This window comes from Branchiostoma belcheri, unplaced genomic scaffold, assembly GCF_001625305.1.
Source record: "Branchiostoma belcheri isolate BF01 breed outbred unplaced genomic scaffold, Haploidv18h27 scaffold103, whole genome shotgun sequence".
In the NCBI taxonomy this organism is placed as follows: domain Eukaryota; kingdom Metazoa; phylum Chordata; class Leptocardii; order Amphioxiformes; family Branchiostomatidae; genus Branchiostoma; species Branchiostoma belcheri.
In genome coordinates, this window is record NW_017802414.1 from 1,185,973 (window position 1) to 1,207,307 (window position 21,335).

The window sequence follows — 21,335 nt, forward strand, 5'->3', positions numbered from 1 at the left end:
CACATTTTTGCCTTGGATTTCTCTAAACTAAAACCCTCAGCTTACCCTTGCTCGCTTCCTCTACCACTGGCCCTGGCCGTAAGGTGGCAGCAAGCTTACAGGCCCATTATGTAACTTTTTACCCAAAACTTTAAAATCTTCTAATTATACTCAATTTTGGTGTTACCAACATTTACTATCACTTTTCAACACATTTGTGTCATTATTTCACATTTTTGGCGTATATTTTATGCGTTCAAACAGTCCTTGTTCAGTTACCGGTGCCACCGGTTTGGCCTCAGGACAATAACAAAAACAACATACGTTGGTTGGCCCCCTGGGGTGGCTATTTAGGTGGGTATGCCAGGCTTGATAGACAGGGGCACATGTCACAAGATTAGCTTCTTTGAAAACACTCATATCTTTCACATGAGATGGCAACAACTGCGTATTAATTAGATCATTCAATGGATTTTCGCGTTACCATGGCAACGGGTTTCTGACAGGAAGCTTTTGGAAAATTTAGTAATTTTGGTTTCGACATTAACATGGGACATTTAGCTGTCAGTGGTGACGACCAGTTGTGATAGCCAATGAACGGCTTACTGTTGCATCTTTCGACAAGCAACAGTGAAGGATATCACACAATAATACAAAACCCACGACATTTTAAAAAGATTTAATGGATAGATTTTGTTCCCAGACACCAATGTAACAGAACATGCACGTCAATCCGTTTATCATTGATACTAATGGTAAAAGAGTCATCACAAAATTAGACAAACATCCTTATCGGATGGAAACTTTCAAACTGCTATTCCGTACGTTGTTGCCTAGACGACTTTATTTATATGTACCAACTCGTCTAAAACACTTCAAGCATTAACTAAATAGTCTAGATTCGACCATATTTTAAAACAGTAAATTTATTTAGTGGACTAAGTATTATTTTACCCATATGATTCTCCAGTTAAACGTTACTTACTATTTAATGTCTGAAGTGTTTTATAACGATACGTTTTAGATGAAATGTTTATATAATTAACAATGCAATTTACATAGCTGCAATCTCTGAATATTCATGACTCAAGACAGGTTTGACTAAGTAGAAGGTCGGTTTGATTTGCAAACATTACATATTGTAATCGTCAATATCAATAAATTGTGATAACAGTTAAACTTTACGTTACCAACACTAAGTAAATTGTGACCCCAAATTTTCCCGGAAGCTGCAGTATAAGGGTCTATTCCGTGAAGAGAGATTTGGGGTAAGTCCCACATAAAGTTTAGCTGTTATCATAATGTTATATATCAACACAGATGAACCTTCATGCTAAGATCAATAAATGCTGACATTGGACATAATCCTGCAGAAAAATATAGTCTGTGTCATTTTAATCGTACCTTGACTGAATATGAATGGAATTCTGCTTTTGATTTACAGCACTGATGTAATATGTATTGAAAACGAAATTACATGATATATAATAATCGCACACATACAGGGTTTTATCCATGTGATTGGCCAGTTCGTATTGTCAGCTCCGTGAAGGTTTAAAATTTACTATTTAATGCCTCGTGTGTTTTATAACGAAGTTGTAGATATATATATACCACAATTTGTTTAGGTCCAATTACAAGTGTTTGAATATATTAGTTATACATCTTCACGCAGAGTGGACAAAGTAGAAAGTTAGTATTAATTGCAAATATTAGATATTCTAATAGTAAAAATAAATCGCTAAATTGTGCTGAAATCGTACAAACTCTTACAAAGAAATATTGTCTAATTTTTTTTCGTGTCTTGATTAAATATGAATGCTTCTTATAAACAGCGCTGTTGTAATACATATTGAATGGGAAATAACATGTTATCTTAATGTAATAATTGCACACAGTTTTGTATGACATCATAACATAGTAAAACTGATCTGATTTAATGGATGACCTCCACGTGACCAGTGATTGCCACCATTTAAACCAAAAAATGACCCGTTATTGGTTTCGAGCATCTTGCCATGTTATCTACCAAGTCATGAATGGTTTGTTTGCTGCTGCGAAGAAGTGCCTCTTTTGAATTGACCCCATGACTAGAATCTTGAACTGCATTTCGTTTTCGATGTATTGTTCAAATTAAAAGTAGATGGCCTTCCGGTTAATTTACTAATAAATGTTACGCAATGTGTTTGCATTGATTAACAAGATTAGATGTTTGTTTCAAACGTAGAAGCTAAAAGAGCAAGTGTACAAATCAGTTTGTTACACACTCTTCTGAAAGGGAATAATCTACATGTACATCCTTAGGGAGACTAAGTATAGAAGTTAGGTTGTTCCAAAAGTTTGAGAAATAAAACAGTCTAACTTCTGAAACAACAACGGAATTTTGTTACACTGTCTTCTGAAATCCTCGTGTGGAAATGTGGAAGTTAGTGTGTTATACAGTCTTCTGAAAAGAAGAAAGTGTAGAAGTTAGCTTGTCGCACCATCTTCTAAAATAGGAATCAACATCTTTAAATTTTAAAATCTATGCACTTTTTTCTGGTGTGCCTTTTTTCACCCACGGGCATTAGTACTTGTCCGGAAGAATCCATCCATGAAGTCAGATCGGTTTGATTAAAATGTATAATAATGAGTAAATTTACATAGAAGCTGACAAAAAGATCTCAAATCAATCAAATAATGTAGCGAAGCGAATCAAATATCCATTGACAAGGCTGTACAACATTGTGTCTGGGTTACATGCTGGAAAGACGTTTTACAGAAAGCGGATTAAATTGCGTAAGCAAGGTGCGTCGGTTTGATTAAACAAGGTGCGACGGTTTGGTTAAACAAGGTGCGTCGGTGTGATTAAACAATGTAAGTCGGTTTGATTAAACAAGGTGCGTCGGTTTGATAAAACAATGTGAGTCGGTTTGATTAAACAAGGTGTGTCGGTTTGATTAAACAAGGTGAGTCGGTTTGATTAAACAATGTGAGTCGGTTTGATTAAACAAGGTGCGTCGGTTTGATTAAACAAGGTGCGTCGGTTTGATTAAACAAGGTGCGTCGGTTTGATTAAATAATGTGAGTAGGTTTGATTAAACAAGGTGCTTCGGTTTGATTAAACAATGTGAGTCGGTTTGATTAAACAAGGTGTGTCGGTTTGATTAAACAAGGTGCGTCGGTTTGATTAAACAAGGTGCGTCGGTTTGATTAAACAAGGTGCGTCGGTTTGATTACACAACTCTTTTATTATGGCTTCACCACAAAGTGAATTCCTTTAAAGGAATTCAACTCAGCCGTTTTTAGGCCGAATAACACCAAATTTGGCATGAAGGTAGAGGCAAATACCTACAGACGTTTTTTTTTTTTCATTTTTTTGAAAGAGGCCTTTAAAATTGTTTTATTTTGGGTTTTATTTTGGCCATTTTCAGGCAAAAAAAATATACATTTTGAGATCTGGGGCCCTGGTACTAAAACCAAATGACCTGAAATTTGGTATGGGGATACGTTGGACATATGTCTACAAAAGTTCAAGCTTTAAAACTGGGAAAAATAGGGCTTTTTGGCTATTTTCGGACCAAAAATGTACATTTTTGGCTTCTGTGCCTTAATATTAAATCCGAATGACCTGCAATTCGGTATGGGGATACCTTGGAGACATATCCACAGAATGTCATTCACGCTTTTGACATATACCACTTCAAAAGTGTGTAAAATAGGGCTTTTTTTGCTATTTTCGGACCAAAAATGTACTTTTTTGGCTCCTGTGCCCTAATATTAAATCCGAATGACCTGAAATTTGGTATGGGGATACCTTGGTCACATGTCCAAGGAATGTCATTCATGATTTTGACATACATTGCTTTAAAATTGTGTAAAATAGGGCTTTTTGGCTATTTCTGGCATCGAAAGGTTCCATTGCTGCATGTGGGTGTTAAGTATTGGCAGCCATCGTGGGATAGATCCATTTTCGGTATGAGGGATGTGGTGAAGCCATCTGCTGCATTTGCTCGCAAGCAAATGTCGGCCTTTCTAGTTTCATCAAAGTTTCTGACAGATCTTTACTGGTTCAAATACATGGTCAAAGGAATGGTAATCACGATGCTGATGATGTACATGGCAAGACTGAGCCTGTCCAGGACCTTAGCCAGCAGGGTGTAGTCAGACACCTCCTCCTCGTTCTTCATGGCCTTGGTCAGCTCTTCCAGCTCCTTTGTTTGGTTGTTAACCGCCTTTGTCAGCACTCCCATCTCGGTCTTCATCACCGTGGTCATCTCCTTCACACACGAGATCAGCTCAGGTAGACCAGAAGAACCAGTGGTCTCCAGCCCTGTAGCTGTGGGAGGCGTCGATGGCTGCCCGGTGCTCCTGGAAGATGAAGGGCGTTTATTATGGATGAGAAACGAAGAAAGCTGTTCAACCTTCTTTCAGCTTGCTTAACGTTATAACGGAATTTGTTACATTTCTGATATAAAAAGATAAAATCAACTTCATTCTAGAAGGAAATAACCCTTACTGTGTACAGATAGGTAACTATAGTATAGTATGTTTAGACCTTATAACCTTACAAGAAAGAGTTATTAGTTGATTTAGCTGCAGAAGTACGTAGGTCAATTCTTTTGTACCCACGTGTCTGTATGTATTTCTAGTTATAGACCTTGCGAAAGTCACTGTACTTATGTTGTGTTAATTACGTTTTTACTTATAACCAACACCACACCTTCTTCCTTCGTCGGCCGCCGCCATATCATCGGTTTGAAAGGCGTAGTTGGTCATCTCCATGTCAGGCTGGTGAGGCAAACCAGCCTCTCCGTCACCCGTACGTTTCTCCTCTGTTAGATCTCCCAGCAGCAGCATCCTAAATAACAGACAAGAATCATTACCTTCGCCAAGAAGGTTATGATTTCAGTAGCGTTCGTCCGTCTATCTGTTTGTCTGTCTGTCTGTCTGTCTGTGAACAGCATAACTCAAGAAGCTTAATATGCAGTGTCATAAAACTTAGTAGGTGGGTAGGTCTTGATGAGACCTAGAAATGATTAGATTTTGGCCTCCCTGGCGGCTTTTCTTGGTACTGCAGCAGAACTTCCGGTTTTAATATCTCGCGATCTGGACATGCTAGGGTCACGAATTTTCGTTGGTAGGTAGCTCTTGGGGGTAGACAAGAAGTGACATGAGTTTGGCTCCCTAGCAGTTGAGTTGAAACTGCAGGAGCGTTTCTTAAAAAATCTCTGAAGGTGGATAACTCAAGAACCGGGGGACAGATTGTCATGATTTTTGGTATGTAGGTAGCTAAAGTGATGCTTGGCATAATCAGATGACAATTATGCAAATCAGGAGCTAATTTGCATAATTGATGAGGAAATTCTATAAATCTGCTTCATCCGATAATAGGACTATGAAACACTTGTGACATGTAATTGAGAACGAGAAAAAATCTGAGGATGTAGATTATGTAAATGGAGACCTAATTCGCATAATTAATGAGAAATTGTTATTTTATAGTTGTAATTGCTGGGAATCTTATACTTGCCACATTTGAAAGTTAAGTGAAGGTGAACATCATTGAAGATAATTTATTCACATTATGACGTCATTTGCATTATTTAAAAGGAAGTGCTAGAATAGCCTTTTTTGTTAAGATAAGGCTGTCATTGGGTGGAGAATATGATCAACTGATGTAATCCATGCAAATGACGCTCTTATTTGCGAAATCAATGATTAAAATTGTATACTTCGTCAACCGGAAGGGTTAACATCATTTGGCAAAGTTATGAGGTCGTGGAACTCTTGTTAAAATGAATAAAATTATATTTAATACTTTCCAAATAAATGTCTGATTGTACATTGATGGTTGTGTGCAGATTTTAAAAATAAAGGACTCTTTCAGATATCGATAAGATATACTGAGCAAAAAAAATAGTAGGTACTTTGAAATGTAGCGGAGGAAAATAATCTTCGTCCGCGGAGACAGGCTGCCCTGCCGGTCGTAAATGACGATGATGGCCAGAGTGAAGAACAGGAATAATCCCATCAGCCCCATCCACAAGATGACCAGCGTAGCTGTAACATTAGAGATGGTAACTAGTCAACTTAATAACATACAAAGTAGCCACTGCCTTGAACAAATTGTCTTGAAAACAATACTGTGAGGGTATATCTAATCTTTACTCACCGAAAAGAGGCAGTGCCCCCTTGACAGGAAGTACGTCTGTCACAAACACGAGAGACACGACCATGGAGAGTAGAATGGTCACTCCAAACGCGATCCGGTCGCCCCTGTCTAAGGGCATGATGAATGTGATGTTCATTAGTACCACCAGGATGATGCAGGGTCCTACAGTAGTGGCGATGTGGAACAGCGGGTTCCTCGATAGATGAATAGCGAGGCACGCTTCGCTGTTTTCTTTTGCAAAGATCTTATCCTTTCGGTACCATTCACCCTCCGGTGTTGCAGTAGAGTAAGAGTTGCACGGAGTGATTCCCATGTTGGCTGCAGGCCATTCCACTTCGCATTCTATGTTAAACATATTGTTCAAATAAATCAAATCCTAAATTTATTGTTATTAGGACAATATGTATCAGAAATGTAAAATACATAAGATTTTGTAAGATTTCGTTTTCGTAGTTATAAGTGCATCCTTCTTCTGTAAAGCATTGTCAAACATAACATTATGTATACTATCATCTTTTAAAAACGGACATAACTAAAAAGGCCAACATTTGCTTTGGAGAAAATTCAGCATGACTTCACCATATTTCACGACATAGCAGGGAAAGAAGGAGAAATACAAGGGAAAACAATATTAATTCTTTACATTGATATACATGTAACTTTATACCTAGCATGAAGTGACAACAGTTGGATAGCTATCCCTTACATTATAGGTTGGGATTTTTAATTGCATAATGCAAACTGTTGATTTTCAACATAAAAAGAAGCGCTTATGCCCCGCATTCCAATGCTGGAGCAGGAAAGCTTGACATAATTACCTACCAAAACACTTGAATAAAGTTTTTAGTGCATGGCTTTGTAAATGTGTTACTTGAGTTAACAAAATCAGATCCGAACAGCCAATCAGCAAGGAGAAGAAAGGAAGGATGCATGCTTATTGCTTGCCTGTTCTACATGCCATTCTGATGACACATGCCCAAATATGGTAACACACTGCTATTATAGTACATTTTCTATAACACAACTAAAAGGCTGGAATATAACAATTCCAAAAGCCCGTATCACGCGTGAAAACAAAATGCCTTGGAGTATTTGCTCACTCTACCTTCATGCCAAATGTCATGTTATTTGGCCTAAAAATGAAGGAGTTGCATCAATTTAAAGAAATGGCAGGAGAAGGAGGAGAAGGAAAAAGAAACGCGAGGAAAAACAATATGACTTTACCACGTACGGAACATGAGGAAAAACAATATGACTTCAACACTTACGGATGGTTTGTGCAATTGCTGTGGTTGCAGAAAAGCAGATGTTGCATTCCATGGTGTCTGCAGGAAAGAAGAAGGGGTCTGCATCACACACGGTGGTGGTCAGGGTTTCTACACTCCATTCCACCAGACCATCGCTGCTCACTCGGACCGGCACATCCTTCTGTAGGCCTTTATAGACCGGATCGGCACTGCGAAGTAACCAACAAATTTTGGCCGCTTGTGTTTTGTTAATTGCATTAAAACGTTGTCTTCTTGTGTATTTATGTATTATTATTAATGACATAGACATAGTATACAGGTCATGCGGTTTTGGGATAACGCAAAGCCTAGCCATTGTGTTGCTCAGATATACTAATTCATATTTAATATGATGAAGGAAATTTTATGTATGGATAGAATTTTATAAAGTGCCAATTAAAGAAGTACAGCGTACTTTCTTTTCAGGGTCAATGTTGGTGTCCAAATATCGTTGCCGTGAACGCTGAGGCTGGTGACGTTATCATAGTACTTCGGATCCCAACTCAGTCGGCTGTCCTGCCATGTCTAACGAAAACATATTAATGCATGAAGCGACAAAAAGAAAAGCAAAAAGATGTTAATGTCTATAGGCCAAAATGACGTGACCAAAATATTGTCTAAAAACTTTCCTTAACGTTATTCAGACCGGACGTTTTTGGGCATGCTCAGACCGGCGGGGGGGGGGGGCATTTGAGGCCCGCCTCTGTAACTCAATCACTTATCGTAGGGCCACCAAATTTTCAATGGTTTAGAAATAAAATTGATTCATAACGACAATTAATGTGTAATTATGACGTCATATGACGTCATTTATATGATTTTGGGGGCTAAAACAATCAATTTTTTTCCGTAAAACTCAACCAAACCTTAACTAATAGTTAATCTCCAAGCAGATCTTTTGGTGGGGGTAAGAAAGTATCAAATTGGCCAGTCTGTATCCATTTCCCCACCCAAGTTGGGTGGGGAAATGGATACAGACTAGCCAATTTGATACTGTCTTACCCCCACCAAAAGATCTGCTTGGAGATTAACTAATAGTGTCTATGATAGAATATTAATGTCTGCAACGCAAATGGACTAAAGATGCTTATATGAACGTTTTATGTGAAAAAAACACGGAGTTGAGACGAAAAATCAGTGAAAAACATGGTTACACAACAGCTAATTATATGGTCCGCCATCTTAGATTTTGATCGATGACGTCATCAAATAAGCATAAATTAAACATATTGTTTTTGCTCAGTTTCTTCTTCTTCTCCATACAGTACCCTCCTACCTAGCCTCTGACCTGATTTGTTGACGTGTGTCACCACAGTAACTGGTGTTGGGTTACATAATGTTGCAATTTTATAGCAGGAGAGATTTAAACTCCTGTCACAATATATATGTGAATGTGTCTGAGTAAGAATTAACCAAGCAGACCATATGCGAAGGTAAACATTATTAATTTTCTTTGCAAATGTTACTTTTCTAGTGAATGTTTAATTTTAAAAATTATATAATTATATCAGATGTTATTAATCTTAAAAAGTAAGTGTAATTAAACATAGAACCTAAAAAATTTAATGTTCGAACCAAAATTACAGATTTTTCAAAAAACTGCGTGTCAGAAACCCGTTGCCATGGCTACGCAAAAAATCAGGAACTTATCTAATTGATATGAAATTGTTGCCAGACATTGTTTAGGAAAAGTCATAAAATTTGACGGTGCTAGCACAAGCTGTTCAGGCGCTATCTGAGATGAAAGTGGGCGCGGGCCTTAAAATCCCCCCCCCCGGTCGGAATACGGTTAACTTTAAGTAGTATTCTCATAACTATGACAACTTACGAAATCGATGACAACAGACGCCACCAGTTGCTCCTTCTTTTCATCCTGAAATACCAGTTAGAGCATCAATTAAGCTGCATTTGTGGTCTTAAAAGTGATTTTGTAGTGGAAACTAAAGGGGGTATAAAGTGTGCAACAGATAAATGTACTTACCAAGTCGACAAGCTGTACCACAGATCCAGTGAAGTTGATGATAACATTCTCAGGTGACAGACTTGTACTGGAAATCTCCAGTAGATCCTCTTGCAGCCTTTGCCTATGATTAACTACAGGAGGGTGCGTTTTTTTGTGTAAAATCCGTAAAATATGCAGAAACTGATAAATAGCAAATTGATTGTCAAACTTTTGTGCCTATATGTTATGAAACGCGAGTCGTCGCAAGTTTAACTACTTGATAAAAGCATTACGCTTCACCTCTGTTGAGGATGACTAACGATGATAAATGGTCGCAACACATGACAAAAGAATATAATTTATTCTGGTTTTAGTGTGTTAAATATTTATGATTTATCAAACAATGAAAACTACGTTCAATTCAAATGAAATTCAGAAAGTGCACTTGTGGCAAGTGAAGTTGGTCTTATGGCTATTGGTTTGATTTATTGGTTTATTACGACACCCTTTAGCCACATATGAGGCTAATTGGCTAAGTGTGTTAGATCATTTATAATTTATCAAACAATGAAAACTACGTTCAAGTCTAATGACATTCAGAAAGTGAAGCAATGCCTTCCACAGCTTTATAGATCTGTAGGCAAATATATTCTTTTCACTGTTGTTCTTACATTGATTTATTCATGTTTATCTGTCCCACAAACATAAACGTGACACAACAATAGTTGGCGTACGCACAGTAAAACAGATATTACGATGTGTACAATCCACCTGTTGCAAAGACTGAAGCTTTAAGACTTACCTGAACAACTGGGTTTGTCATACTGCCAATGGCCTCCCCCGATGCACCTCACTTCATTGGTGTAACCGGACTTGAGTTTGTAGCCTTCGTTGCAGGAGTATGTCACCTTTTCTCCTACGTAGTAGAACCTCTTGGTTGGAGTTCTCTTGCCGTAGTTTGGAGGACCTCTGTCCCAGCAGCCTTCAGCATCTGGTGTATACAGTTAGACATAACAGTCGGTGGAAAAAATTTTATGGATATAACAGTCAGTGGAAAAAAATTCATGAAATGAGCTGGGTAGAACAAAAGAAGTGCTCTTATTGCCCAAGAAGCAAATAATGAACGGTTCTTATTTTTTAAAAGGAAGACATAATTACTTCCTTACAAGAAAACTTACCACACGGGATGACGTCACATTCCTCCTGGCTACCGTCTTCGGTCAAACAAAATGGCCGTTCCAGACCGGTAGGGTTGCGGCAGTAGTTGTTATCCAGGTTTGCCCAGGGAAACTCTGTCTTGTAGTAACCAGCTTGCGGAGCTGACCACTCGACACAATCTGCCCCGGATGTAGTTTTACTCCATGTGCCACGGTAGTTTATTCCTACGCCGTGGTAGCAAACTGAGGAATACAAACCGACACATATCACAAGGTAATAGTGTATGTGTCATCATGATACACCCTTGATTGAATTTGGTGAATTTGGTTGGCGTGCCCGTAAGGCAAATGAAGTCATCGTTTGCATAACATCCAATAATGTAGATCTCTGTCTAAGCTACCCTCGACAAAATGTCCAGGACAAAATATGCAAAAACCGAAAGTTCTGTTGCAGTACCAAGGTCAGCCACCAGGAGGCCCAAATTTGACCCTGACCTTTGCCTAACCAACACCTACCCACATACCAAATATCATTACAATCCATTTAAAGGTTTAAAGGTTCAAAAGTGCTGGCTACAAATGTGCAAAACACAAACAGACAGACACACACACAGACACGCCATAACAATGCCTCCATCATGGAGGTAAAAATTGTTATAGCAGAGTCCTATTTATAGCTAATTCCCGTGGAGAAACGGACAAAAAAATCTTCATTTTCACCTTCGCTTCCCTTCTTAGCTGAATTAGGATTCCAACAATTGTGATTGGATGAAGGAAACAAACTACATCGCGGCAGCTGGTTCTTTATCCAGTCATCAGCCATGTTGAGCACTTCTTCACACCACGAGCGGCATGGTACCAGCTGTGTTCCCCTGAGAAACATCAGTAGATATAACACCAGTCAGCGAAAGTAGCACATTTACCAGGTTTGTTGCACACGCAAAAATTGACGTCATATTACTTCTGTTCTTTAGGTTAGTCGAAGCCTTTCAGGTGACTAAAAGTCATTATCATAACGTTATTTTTTCCACTCACATGCATGAGGTCATGTTGCCTGCATTTGGTGACGAAGAGCAGCGAGTCTTGTTCTCTTCGGAGACATTGCATTGCGGGAAAATAAGCGTTGATATGAATGTCCTCATCTCTGGATGGTACTTTCCTGGGATGCTGTACGAACTGTTGAGCAGCTCCACGACAGAGGAATTCTGTATCTCCTCAAATGTCGTCTGTCCCAGCTGATTCGGTAGCATTGCAAGCCTGCTGTCGATTTCAAAATCCTCAGGGATTGGTTCGCATACTGAAAGGTTTAAAACAATTGATAATTTTCAGTGTTTGCAATCTTGACAGTATTCAACAAGTGTTCATAGACGACAATTCTCCGTGAAGTTTTATATTTTGCAGATTGAGAACAGTAATAGTGTATGTAAACAGTGTGTGATCACTTAACAACTGGTAACAACGTATCGTAAAAATGGCTAAATCCCTGGTCTAATAATCCAGCCTGACTAAAAAATCGCGCTCCTGGTGGCCACCTGCCCAGAAGTTTGCCGCCCGCCTTGGGGAAAAAGTTGCAGACTGACTAATGTGAACACAGGCTACATAAAATCAACAACACGACAATCTAAATAGATGAACAAAGTCGGCTTTCATAACAATATCTTTCATTTACTACATATTATTAATTTGACAAGGTATTGCAGTAGGTGCAAACCACAATCCCAAAAGATTCTCGTAACCAATATGCACAACAGCCACCTATAGCTAATATCTGCTTAGAGGACCTCTGCTACCAGACAACTACCTAAACCCACGGCCTTTTCCACAGGATTGTAAATGTAGGAATGTTTCTAGATTATGCATTTACTTCAATATCAAAACTGCTACGGTGAAAATAAAAAGACGTGCATTATCACGGACATAATGGCACACCACATGCCCAATTAAACAGAAATGCTGCGTACAGAACAATGCGTTTTGGCTGCGAACATCTTGAAGATTCGGCCCAATGCTTAAGCATGGGGAAAAACATCTGTTACCACCTATCGACCCCTCCCCACATCTGCATGAAGTTTAAACTCCCCCCCCCCCGCTATTTAAAACAATGGGCTTTTCTGGACCATTCCAATTTGAAATATTGCATTGACCGCGAAAATAGCAACGGCAAAAATACACATTCGTGCATCAACACGGGCATGCCCGCAGACTGCGTATAAAATTGCGTGCCGATTACACAAAGAGAACCCAGTTTTTTGACTGCGAACACGAAAAAACGGCTACTCACAACACTCCGTCCGGAGGTCATGACCTCCTTCACGGAGTAACAAGACAAGCTTCCGAAACAAAAGGTAACTGTAGCCTAAATTCAAAACTGGACAATCGACCACTGGTGTACCAGCTGGTTCGTTCCTTAGATTATTTTTTTTCATGGACCCTTTGAGAATCATGTCTTTATTGGCCACTGGTATACTTTGCCCATCTTAGTTAAGACATGTTTGGCATGACTTTGTACAAGAAGAAATGACAATTTCAGAATTGTTGAAACATAAAAATAAGTCATGATAGAAATAATAAATAATAGTCTTATAAAACCATATGCATATAATTCTCAATTTTTATATACATATATCTCCCATTGATCACTAATACTGAGGTCACCTTTCCAAATTCTGGTGCAGTCTTGTTGAACGGAAAATACGATATAAAAGACAAAAAAAGCATCAAAAAAGTTGAAAACAAATTTATAATGTATTCTGGTGGGTCATGTGGCGTAACGGTAGAGTGTTCAGCTCAGACCAAAGTGGCCCTTGGTTCGAATCCTGCTTGATGCCATCGATCTAATGTCCTTGGAAAGGCAATTTAAACGCACGGCTTTTCTTACTTTGCTTAGGTGTAAATGAGTACCTAGCTTTGGTTAGGGACGTCCCTCCGATAGGACGTTAAATGGAGATCCCGTGTTTCAGAGAACTTCATCCGACGAACGTTAAAGAACCCACCGCACTTATCGAAAGAGTAGGGGACCTTCACGATGGGAGTGGTTCGAACATTACAGACCGGTTTTACGCAGCTTGCACTTTTAGTGTCCTTTCCCCTTTTTAATGGTACGGTAAAAAAAGTGGTCAGTTATTTTAATAACCGACCACTTTTGAGGTTACGGCCTAATAACCAGTGGAAAATGGAGCCTGTTGATTGGTTGATGTCATCTGACTATCTGATATCTGTTATGCCTAGGTCACAATTCAAAACCGGGTTCTGGTTCTGCCTGTTTTTGACACTGTCGGTCGGGACCGGAAAATCAACCCGTACCCCAGCAAAAAAAAAAAGAAAACGTCGGGACGAGGCCGTAACCTAATTGTGACCATGACAGCCGGTGTCCGCCCAGCTTCTTGACGCCGGCTGGTTTCTAGATCGGGAACATGCCGCTCGGGCCCCGTTGGAAATGTAACTTCGGCATTAAGAATACTGATATACAAACAACAGCTAGTTTTAGTACACGTACATGCTACATGGGAACATAACAGTGACTTACCACAGCCCTCCTCATCACTCCCGTCCGTGCAGTCTGCGATCCCGTCACAACGCTTCCAGGATAGGATACAGGCAAGTCCGTGTCCACAGCGGAAATGTCCCAGAGAGCAGCTGATTGCTTTAATTTCATAAACATTAAGTTCTTAAAAAGGAATTATGTAACATTTTTGCATTTCATTCAAAAAAATTCGTGATTGTAATTTACTTCCACTTTATAACTGCACATGTGTTATGTTTGTGCACATTTATGACATACATAATTCGCGCAAAAACAGCACGCACAAAGCGCAAAGTTTGCGATGCCACCACAAACAAACATGGCTGACAGCTGTGTTTCTAAGTGGTGGACACACTCGTTAAGCTTTTATTTACAAATGGATCCGGAGAAGGGTTAATTCAAGTCTGTAAATAAATTAGTAGAAAATTTACTATCGTCCTAGTGTTACATAAGAAAGCTTTAAAGATTTTGAATTGATTCTGCTTTTCAGAAATTATTGTAATTGGGTGGGGCAGATAACTCAGTCTTTGCAGCCAAGGGTTGATTTGTGAGGAGCTTACAATTATTGAGGTTTAGTCGGAAGGGTCCGGAGCGGCTGACATCCGGTGCAAATGTGGGTCACATTCCCACTACTGTAAAATAATCCGGATGGGGACGAATTGGTAGCTAACTGAATCGATCCGGATTATGGCCACATTCCCACCAGGGTAAAATTGTCCGGATCGAGCCGAATTAATTAGCTTTAGAGCTAGATCGAGCCAGATCAAAGCTGGAATCAAAGCGAATCAATTCGGCTCGATCAGGGCAGTTTTGCCCTGGTGGGATTGGGGCCAAATTTACCACAGTGGGAACGCTTACGATCCGGTTCGATTCCACTTGATCCGGATCCACTTTGCGAGATTGATGATATCCCGATCGAGCCGGTTTAAGCCGGCAAGTCGTCTGCGATGAAACGCTCACCGGATCAAACCGGCTTGGTTGATAGGCTTGGTGACGTCATGCTTCCAGGTTCACGTGGTCAACATACGAACAGTGTGGAGATTTCTACCCCATTTTACGCTTTTCTTTCCCAGTCGCCGCCAATGTAGGTCAATGCACTCAATACTTCCAGCACACCATTTTCAAGAGATGAATGGCCATAAGAAATCGCCAAAATACGCTCGCAATGTGTTTTTTGTGAAACTGCAGCTTATCCAGCTCTAACCGGCTAGAGTGGGAATGCAGGCGCGGGACCAAGCCAGTCGTAACTCCCCAGTATGTGTAAACGCGACCCGAATCAGAAAACAATTCGATACGATATGATACGATACGATACGATACGACAGGCAAAACATCAAAGTGGGAAAAGGGCCTTGGGATCTGAAGAACACGTAATTTATCTATTTATATTATTATAATATAACAACATGTATGTAAGGAGTAACATAACTTAGAAACTTTCGATTCTAATTTTACAACGGTTACCCTAAACACAAGATTGTCTTGATAAAGTATCTAAGAAACCAAGACAAATGAAATAAACTGACACAAATGAAGTAAACACAAGGCGTGCATTTGATAAATATTTACTGTAATTTTAAGAAAAACTTATGTTAATTTTATAGAACGTTATGTGACATACCTTCATTCAGCTGGCAGATAAACTTGTAAGCAGAGGAGCACGGTGCGTCATTCCAGCTTGATCCATAGTAGTTCGCGCAGTTTTCTCCCTCGTTACCGTTGGGTTCTCCCGGCTGCCAGAGGTTCCAGTCGGTGCTGATGTCGTGTGGAGTCCCGTCTTCCCACACCCACTCACCTTCATTGTTCCCATCATTTAGACCAAACCAGAAATGTGTGATTTTATTCACGGCGTTCTTCAGATCTCTCACGAAGTTGTCCACGTCTCTGTCCTTCGGCATGGCCAGGAGCGCCCCGTCCGCTGCACACACCTCTCTGGCCTGGCTGTAGGTTTTGTCTTGGTTGTACGCCTTGAAGCACGCACCCCCGTATGCAGTATAGCCAGAGGGACAGCCTGTAGAAATATGATACAAAACGGTATAGCTGGGTCTTTCATCTGACATTCAGACTATTTAGAGCACTCTTACCACTTTTCCTACTCTCCTACTACTTGTACACTAAGTCCCACTCTGGAGTAACAACATGAACTTGACTCGAAGTATCTATGCAGGGGAAACGCAAGCATGTACAACCTACCCTCTAAAGAAATGCATTGTACTGTAAATAAGTACACTAACTCTGGTTGAGATATCTTTAACAAGTATGCTTTTTTCTCATTATGATATGAAAATCATTTAGGTGCTCCGGGGCATCAGAGACATAATTGGATGGTCGAAGGGTGCAAACTTGAGCAAAATTGATCATGTGTATCTGAATATACCTTTATAAACTCAATTACAGAATCCACAAAAATGTACATGATGGAGACTACTTTAGCTTATTGACGTAATCACGTATGCAAAACATCAAAGCCCACGTTATACTAATACGTAACAACTGATTTGCGGTTTTATTTTTGAACAAGGCACCAGACGATATTGTACTCACAGCTCCGTCCATCCTCCTGCAGTTCCCAGGAATCCCGACAGGCGCACGTTCTTCCCCCTGGATGCGCCAGGCACAGCTCCTTACATCCTCCATTGGACGAGGAACAGGCTGACATACGGATACATGGGCAAGTTAAAATTCAAGATATGATTGTGTAAATTAAAACAGATGCTTAAACAGTTATGTGATAAAAGTTAGTTGCCACGGATTGCAAGGTTTTTGCAGGTAAAATATACTTTGGCACCTTTAAGTTAGGCCACACCAAGTAAATTTTATTGATGACGTCCGCGCGCGCATTGATTTTGGCCCGTTCCTAGAAAAAAAACCCAAGAAATTCCACTTCCTGTAACTATGACCAAAGAGTCACGACAGTGCCGGAAATCGTCAGATTGAACGTTCCACCTGATTTATTGCTGTTTTGGTGATGAATAAAAGATATCTTGCTTGTTACACTGTGTCACCTCATTCAGTTTGTTTCCTAACATTTGTCATCTCTTAGTATATTTCTAATCTAGGCATATTGTTTTTTAGGGCCCTTCTTGTTTTTTCTTTCGCCCTCTCGCATTAGATTTAGGGTCTCCAAAGGACGTCATCCATAAAATTTACTTGGTGTATATTTTCTCTAGCTACATTTATTGTTATCAACTATGAACGTTATTTTTGCACAATATATGAATTATTAAGCCATTATTACTCGTGTCTCATATATGAAACCCAATCATTAGCCAAAGAGGTACTGCACTAACCATACTTGTCTTTTTGATGCTATCTATATAGGTTATTGATCTATCATGTATCAACTTATTACTTATTATCGTATAGGCAGATGACGTCGACCAATCACAAGGCTCCATTTCCCATTGGTTATCAGGCCCAAACCTTAACAGTAGTCGTTTTTTAAAAATAACCGACCCCTTAAATAACCGACCGTACCATTTTACAGGGGACAGGACACTAACAGTAGTGTTGCGACTCGTAATATTTATCGATTAGCTTATTTCGAACAATTACTTAACATAATTAATAAGATATAAATGAAATTTCAGCAGAAAAAGACTAAACATAGTTTTCGACACCCCCAATAAAAGTAGTACTGTTCCAATGTCACTTGGTGACCGTAGACGACCTCTTTTTTGCCCACGCCATACATGTATCTTGTTTCTTTTGGCAATACAGACATTTTTCAGCAATGAGGGAATTTTAATATAGGAATTTGTGTCGAATAACTGTGTCAGTTGGATAGGCTATATGATAATAACGTAAATGCTCCGCCTTATCCTCGGTGTATTTAGTAAGATAATCCCTCTCACGCTCACTCTGTGGTTTATTCGGTGGTTATCCTACCTGAACAGGGATTATCTCATCATATACACCATGGGGCGGGGCATTAACACATTATTATTGTTTGTCACTTCGTAAATTGTGTCCTGATTGGTAATGTGTAATTTTTATGAATGTTTCTTTGCAGATACCCATCCACATTTATTGAAGTCAAGTCAAAGTCCAAGTTCATAAAAACTGTCTGTCAGAACCCCGTTGCCATGGCAACACGAAACTTCATTAATGTATACCTAATCAATATGACATTGTCGCCTGATATCTTAGGAAAAGTCACCAAATTTGACGGTTATAACGTAAGCCATTCAGGCGCTATGTGAGATGAAAGTTGGCGCGGGCCTTAACCCCCCCCCGTCTGAATAGCGTTACAGCGTTATGATAGTAGGGCTACCAGATATTTACTTTAAACTAGTACAACTTACATGTCGATTCTATGCCATACATCATTAATAGCAAATACATTATACATTGTGAGGTAGATACAGGTAGTTCTGAAAGGCTAGTTATTCACGTTAATCCTTCTAGTACACTCTGCACATAAATAAATAGATAGAAGACACGAGGAGGAATTGTATGCTATTATGCTGATACATTTAGTCGAAAAGTTATTTTACTTTTTCGCTTTTTGCAATGATATGTAGATGTATTGACTAAGATATAGAAATTGTATCAGGACGGAACATAAGAACATAAACATCTCTCTACTTCCTTGTGTAATGTTACACCAGTATTACATTTGATCATCTCCATTTCATTCTTTGTTATAATATGTCATCAAGAAACGGCATAAACTTCATATTGCACCGATGAAATGTACATTTACTATATTTTTATGGCAATTATATCCAAATTACCATGATTCCTAATATTCACTTCCCAAGCTATTACCACACAAATGCATAAAATGTAGATTAATGTAGAGGTCATTTGCTTAATTACTGATGAGATATTGAAATTAAATATTACCAGAGGAATGAACTTTTACAATCACATCAAATATATGTAATTTGTGATGAGATAACCATGATATCTGATGAAGGTATAAGATCTCCGAATTCTTGTTAAGGTAATTATACTATGCTCTTTAAAAAATAACATTGACTGTGTTCCACAGTAACACTATTGCACGCACATGCCCCCGGGAATATAACCTTCCTGACAAAGGTAATTACCATTGGTGACGTTAGGAGGCGCTGCCGTGGACAAGTAGATGTCAGTAGGATACACCAGGTCATCAACCAGAACAGTCTGATTCATGCTGGACTTGGATAACCTGGAGTGATATATTATGTCAGCAAATTGTTACACAGAGATACTAAAGGGAAAAGGCAATACCTTTTTATCATCAACTGCAATGATTACAACTTTTGCATTCGTTTTAAAAGCTAAAATAGATTAAGGGGATTTTCTTACCTTCTTACTTCACCAGCCCTGTAATGTATCCAGTATACGTAGTTATCATCAACCGTAACCGCTTGTACATGTTTCCCGTCTCCAGGCTTAACAAGTTGTGTATTGGTGCCGAGCATGTCTGAGCTGTAGATTGCGTCGTTAACGGAATAATACAACCGATTCTCTGATTGGAAGAAAAACACTTTTCAGAACAGAAACACATCCAGATAACCATCGAGTCATCATGCATGATGATGCTGTTTAATAATACATGTATGTCTATAGAAAGTGCTAAAATATAGAATAAATACTGCAGAGGGAAAAATCATATAGATAGTTATAGGTTGGAGGTAAGCAATGGTAAGTCAAAATAGTTTATTAGTTGATGAGATCCAGTATTATTCGTCGTGTACACTTAAAATAACAAAGTAAATTTTAAGGAGTTTATATCTATTGTTCATTTAGTCCTATTCAGGCCCGTCCCATGTAACTCTATAGTTCATTTAGCACTATTTGGGCCCGTCCCATGTAACTCTATTGTTCATTTAGCCCTATTCGGGCCCGTCCCATGTAACTCCTAGTCATGGTATCCACGACTTTCAGAGTGTTAGGGTTAACGCTTGGGAAAACATTCATTACTTTAAAAGGAAAATCGTTTTCTTAAACATCATACATTGTATACTAGATCACGTTATAATATTCAATAGTTATCTAGCTCTTCTTTTTCCCTAATGTTGTCATCATGAAACGTCCTAATAACGTTTTGGAGGGCAGACGACACCATTTACTCCCTTTTGCTTTGTCTGTTTCAAGCATGTCTGATGTAAGGATGTAAATTAAGTTAGACCCTTGTTTTCAGATCACACCATCTAGCCGTTAAGATAAAAACATGGCGTCCCCTGATAAACGATTTGACCTTACAGATAGAAGAAAGACACTGAAACGGGAAAAATTTGTAATGTGTAACTTTAAACTAGCAGTATCATAACAAAATTGTCCTTTGTGTACTAACAGGCTGTTACCAGGATCTTTCTCTATTGCTTGTTTTCTCACCTGTGTAGTCTATTGCAATGGCCGAGGAATCAAACACACTCCTGATGATAGTAGTTGGGTTGCTGCCGTCCATCGCAGCTCGGTGAATATTATAGGGCCTGACCCAGTACATGTGTCTGTGAAAACAGAGACCCATTTCTTCTGAGATGTGAATAAAGAGCAGAATAAAAAATAACACAGTAATTTTAAGTGATTGCTACAGAACTGTTTTTCATCAGTTAAGAGTTTTCTTAATCCTATTCAGACTTGACTTTTTACTGCTTATTGTATAATCGTAAAACTCGGCAGGTATACAACAAAAAGGTGTTATAAAATGATATGGGTATAATAAGAGACAAGAAAATGACGTTATAAAATAAAGTGATGCATTTTTAGGCCGACCGCTCATCTCTCGAACCCAGCTATTTCGCCCTCGGGGATGGGGGGGGGGGCTATCACCAACAATTTCAGCGGTCTTATACTTACTCTTTTTGGTAAGAGTGGTGGGTTCTTTAACGTGCGTGGGGTGTGGTTCTTTCAAAAACAAAAGACCCCCAAAGACCTCCATTTAACATCCTATCCGAGAGACGTCCTTAACCGAAGCTAGGTACTCATTTACACCTGAGCTAAGACGTGTAAAGTGCCTTTTCCAATGGCACAAGATCAGTGGCATGGGACAGGATTCGAATCAAGAATCTCTTAGAACACTCTACCGTTACGCCACACGGCCCCATCACGCTGGATTTTGACCAATAACTTCATCAACATCGACATCATCGACATCAATTATGAAGTCTTAACAATGATAACTGCATCATTGGTCATACAATATTGGCCATGGAACAAGGGGTGACAGAGGCTATTTACATCAGGGCCCATCGCGCATCACAACCGCGACGGGGCCAACGTCGTCTACTAGATACCTTTGACCCAGTGCTACGTCACACCTCAATAACGCCACGTGACAGTCTCACTGGGTCAGTCTACC

At 39.3% G+C, this 21,335-nt stretch overlaps 1 protein-coding gene across 1 annotated transcript; it reads right to left on the reverse strand.

Annotated features, from left to right (window-relative positions):
• Positions 1-4,022: 4,022 nt before the first annotated feature.
• Positions 4,023-20,441, reverse strand: LOC109475418. Its single transcript, XM_019776024.1, has 16 exons — positions 20,369-20,441; positions 16,586-16,693; positions 15,663-16,052; positions 14,045-14,161; positions 11,554-11,815; positions 11,239-11,390; positions 10,540-10,761; positions 10,164-10,352; positions 9,401-9,513; positions 9,248-9,292; positions 7,835-7,944; positions 7,402-7,589; positions 6,134-6,451; positions 5,889-6,021; positions 4,682-4,819; positions 4,023-4,329 (listed from the first exon to the last, which is right to left on the reverse strand). Exons 1-16 carry the CDS (start codon positions 20,439-20,441, stop codon positions 4,023-4,025), a joined length of 2,865 nt encoding a protein of 954 aa, XP_019631583.1.
• Positions 20,442-21,335: the final 894 nt, after the last annotated feature.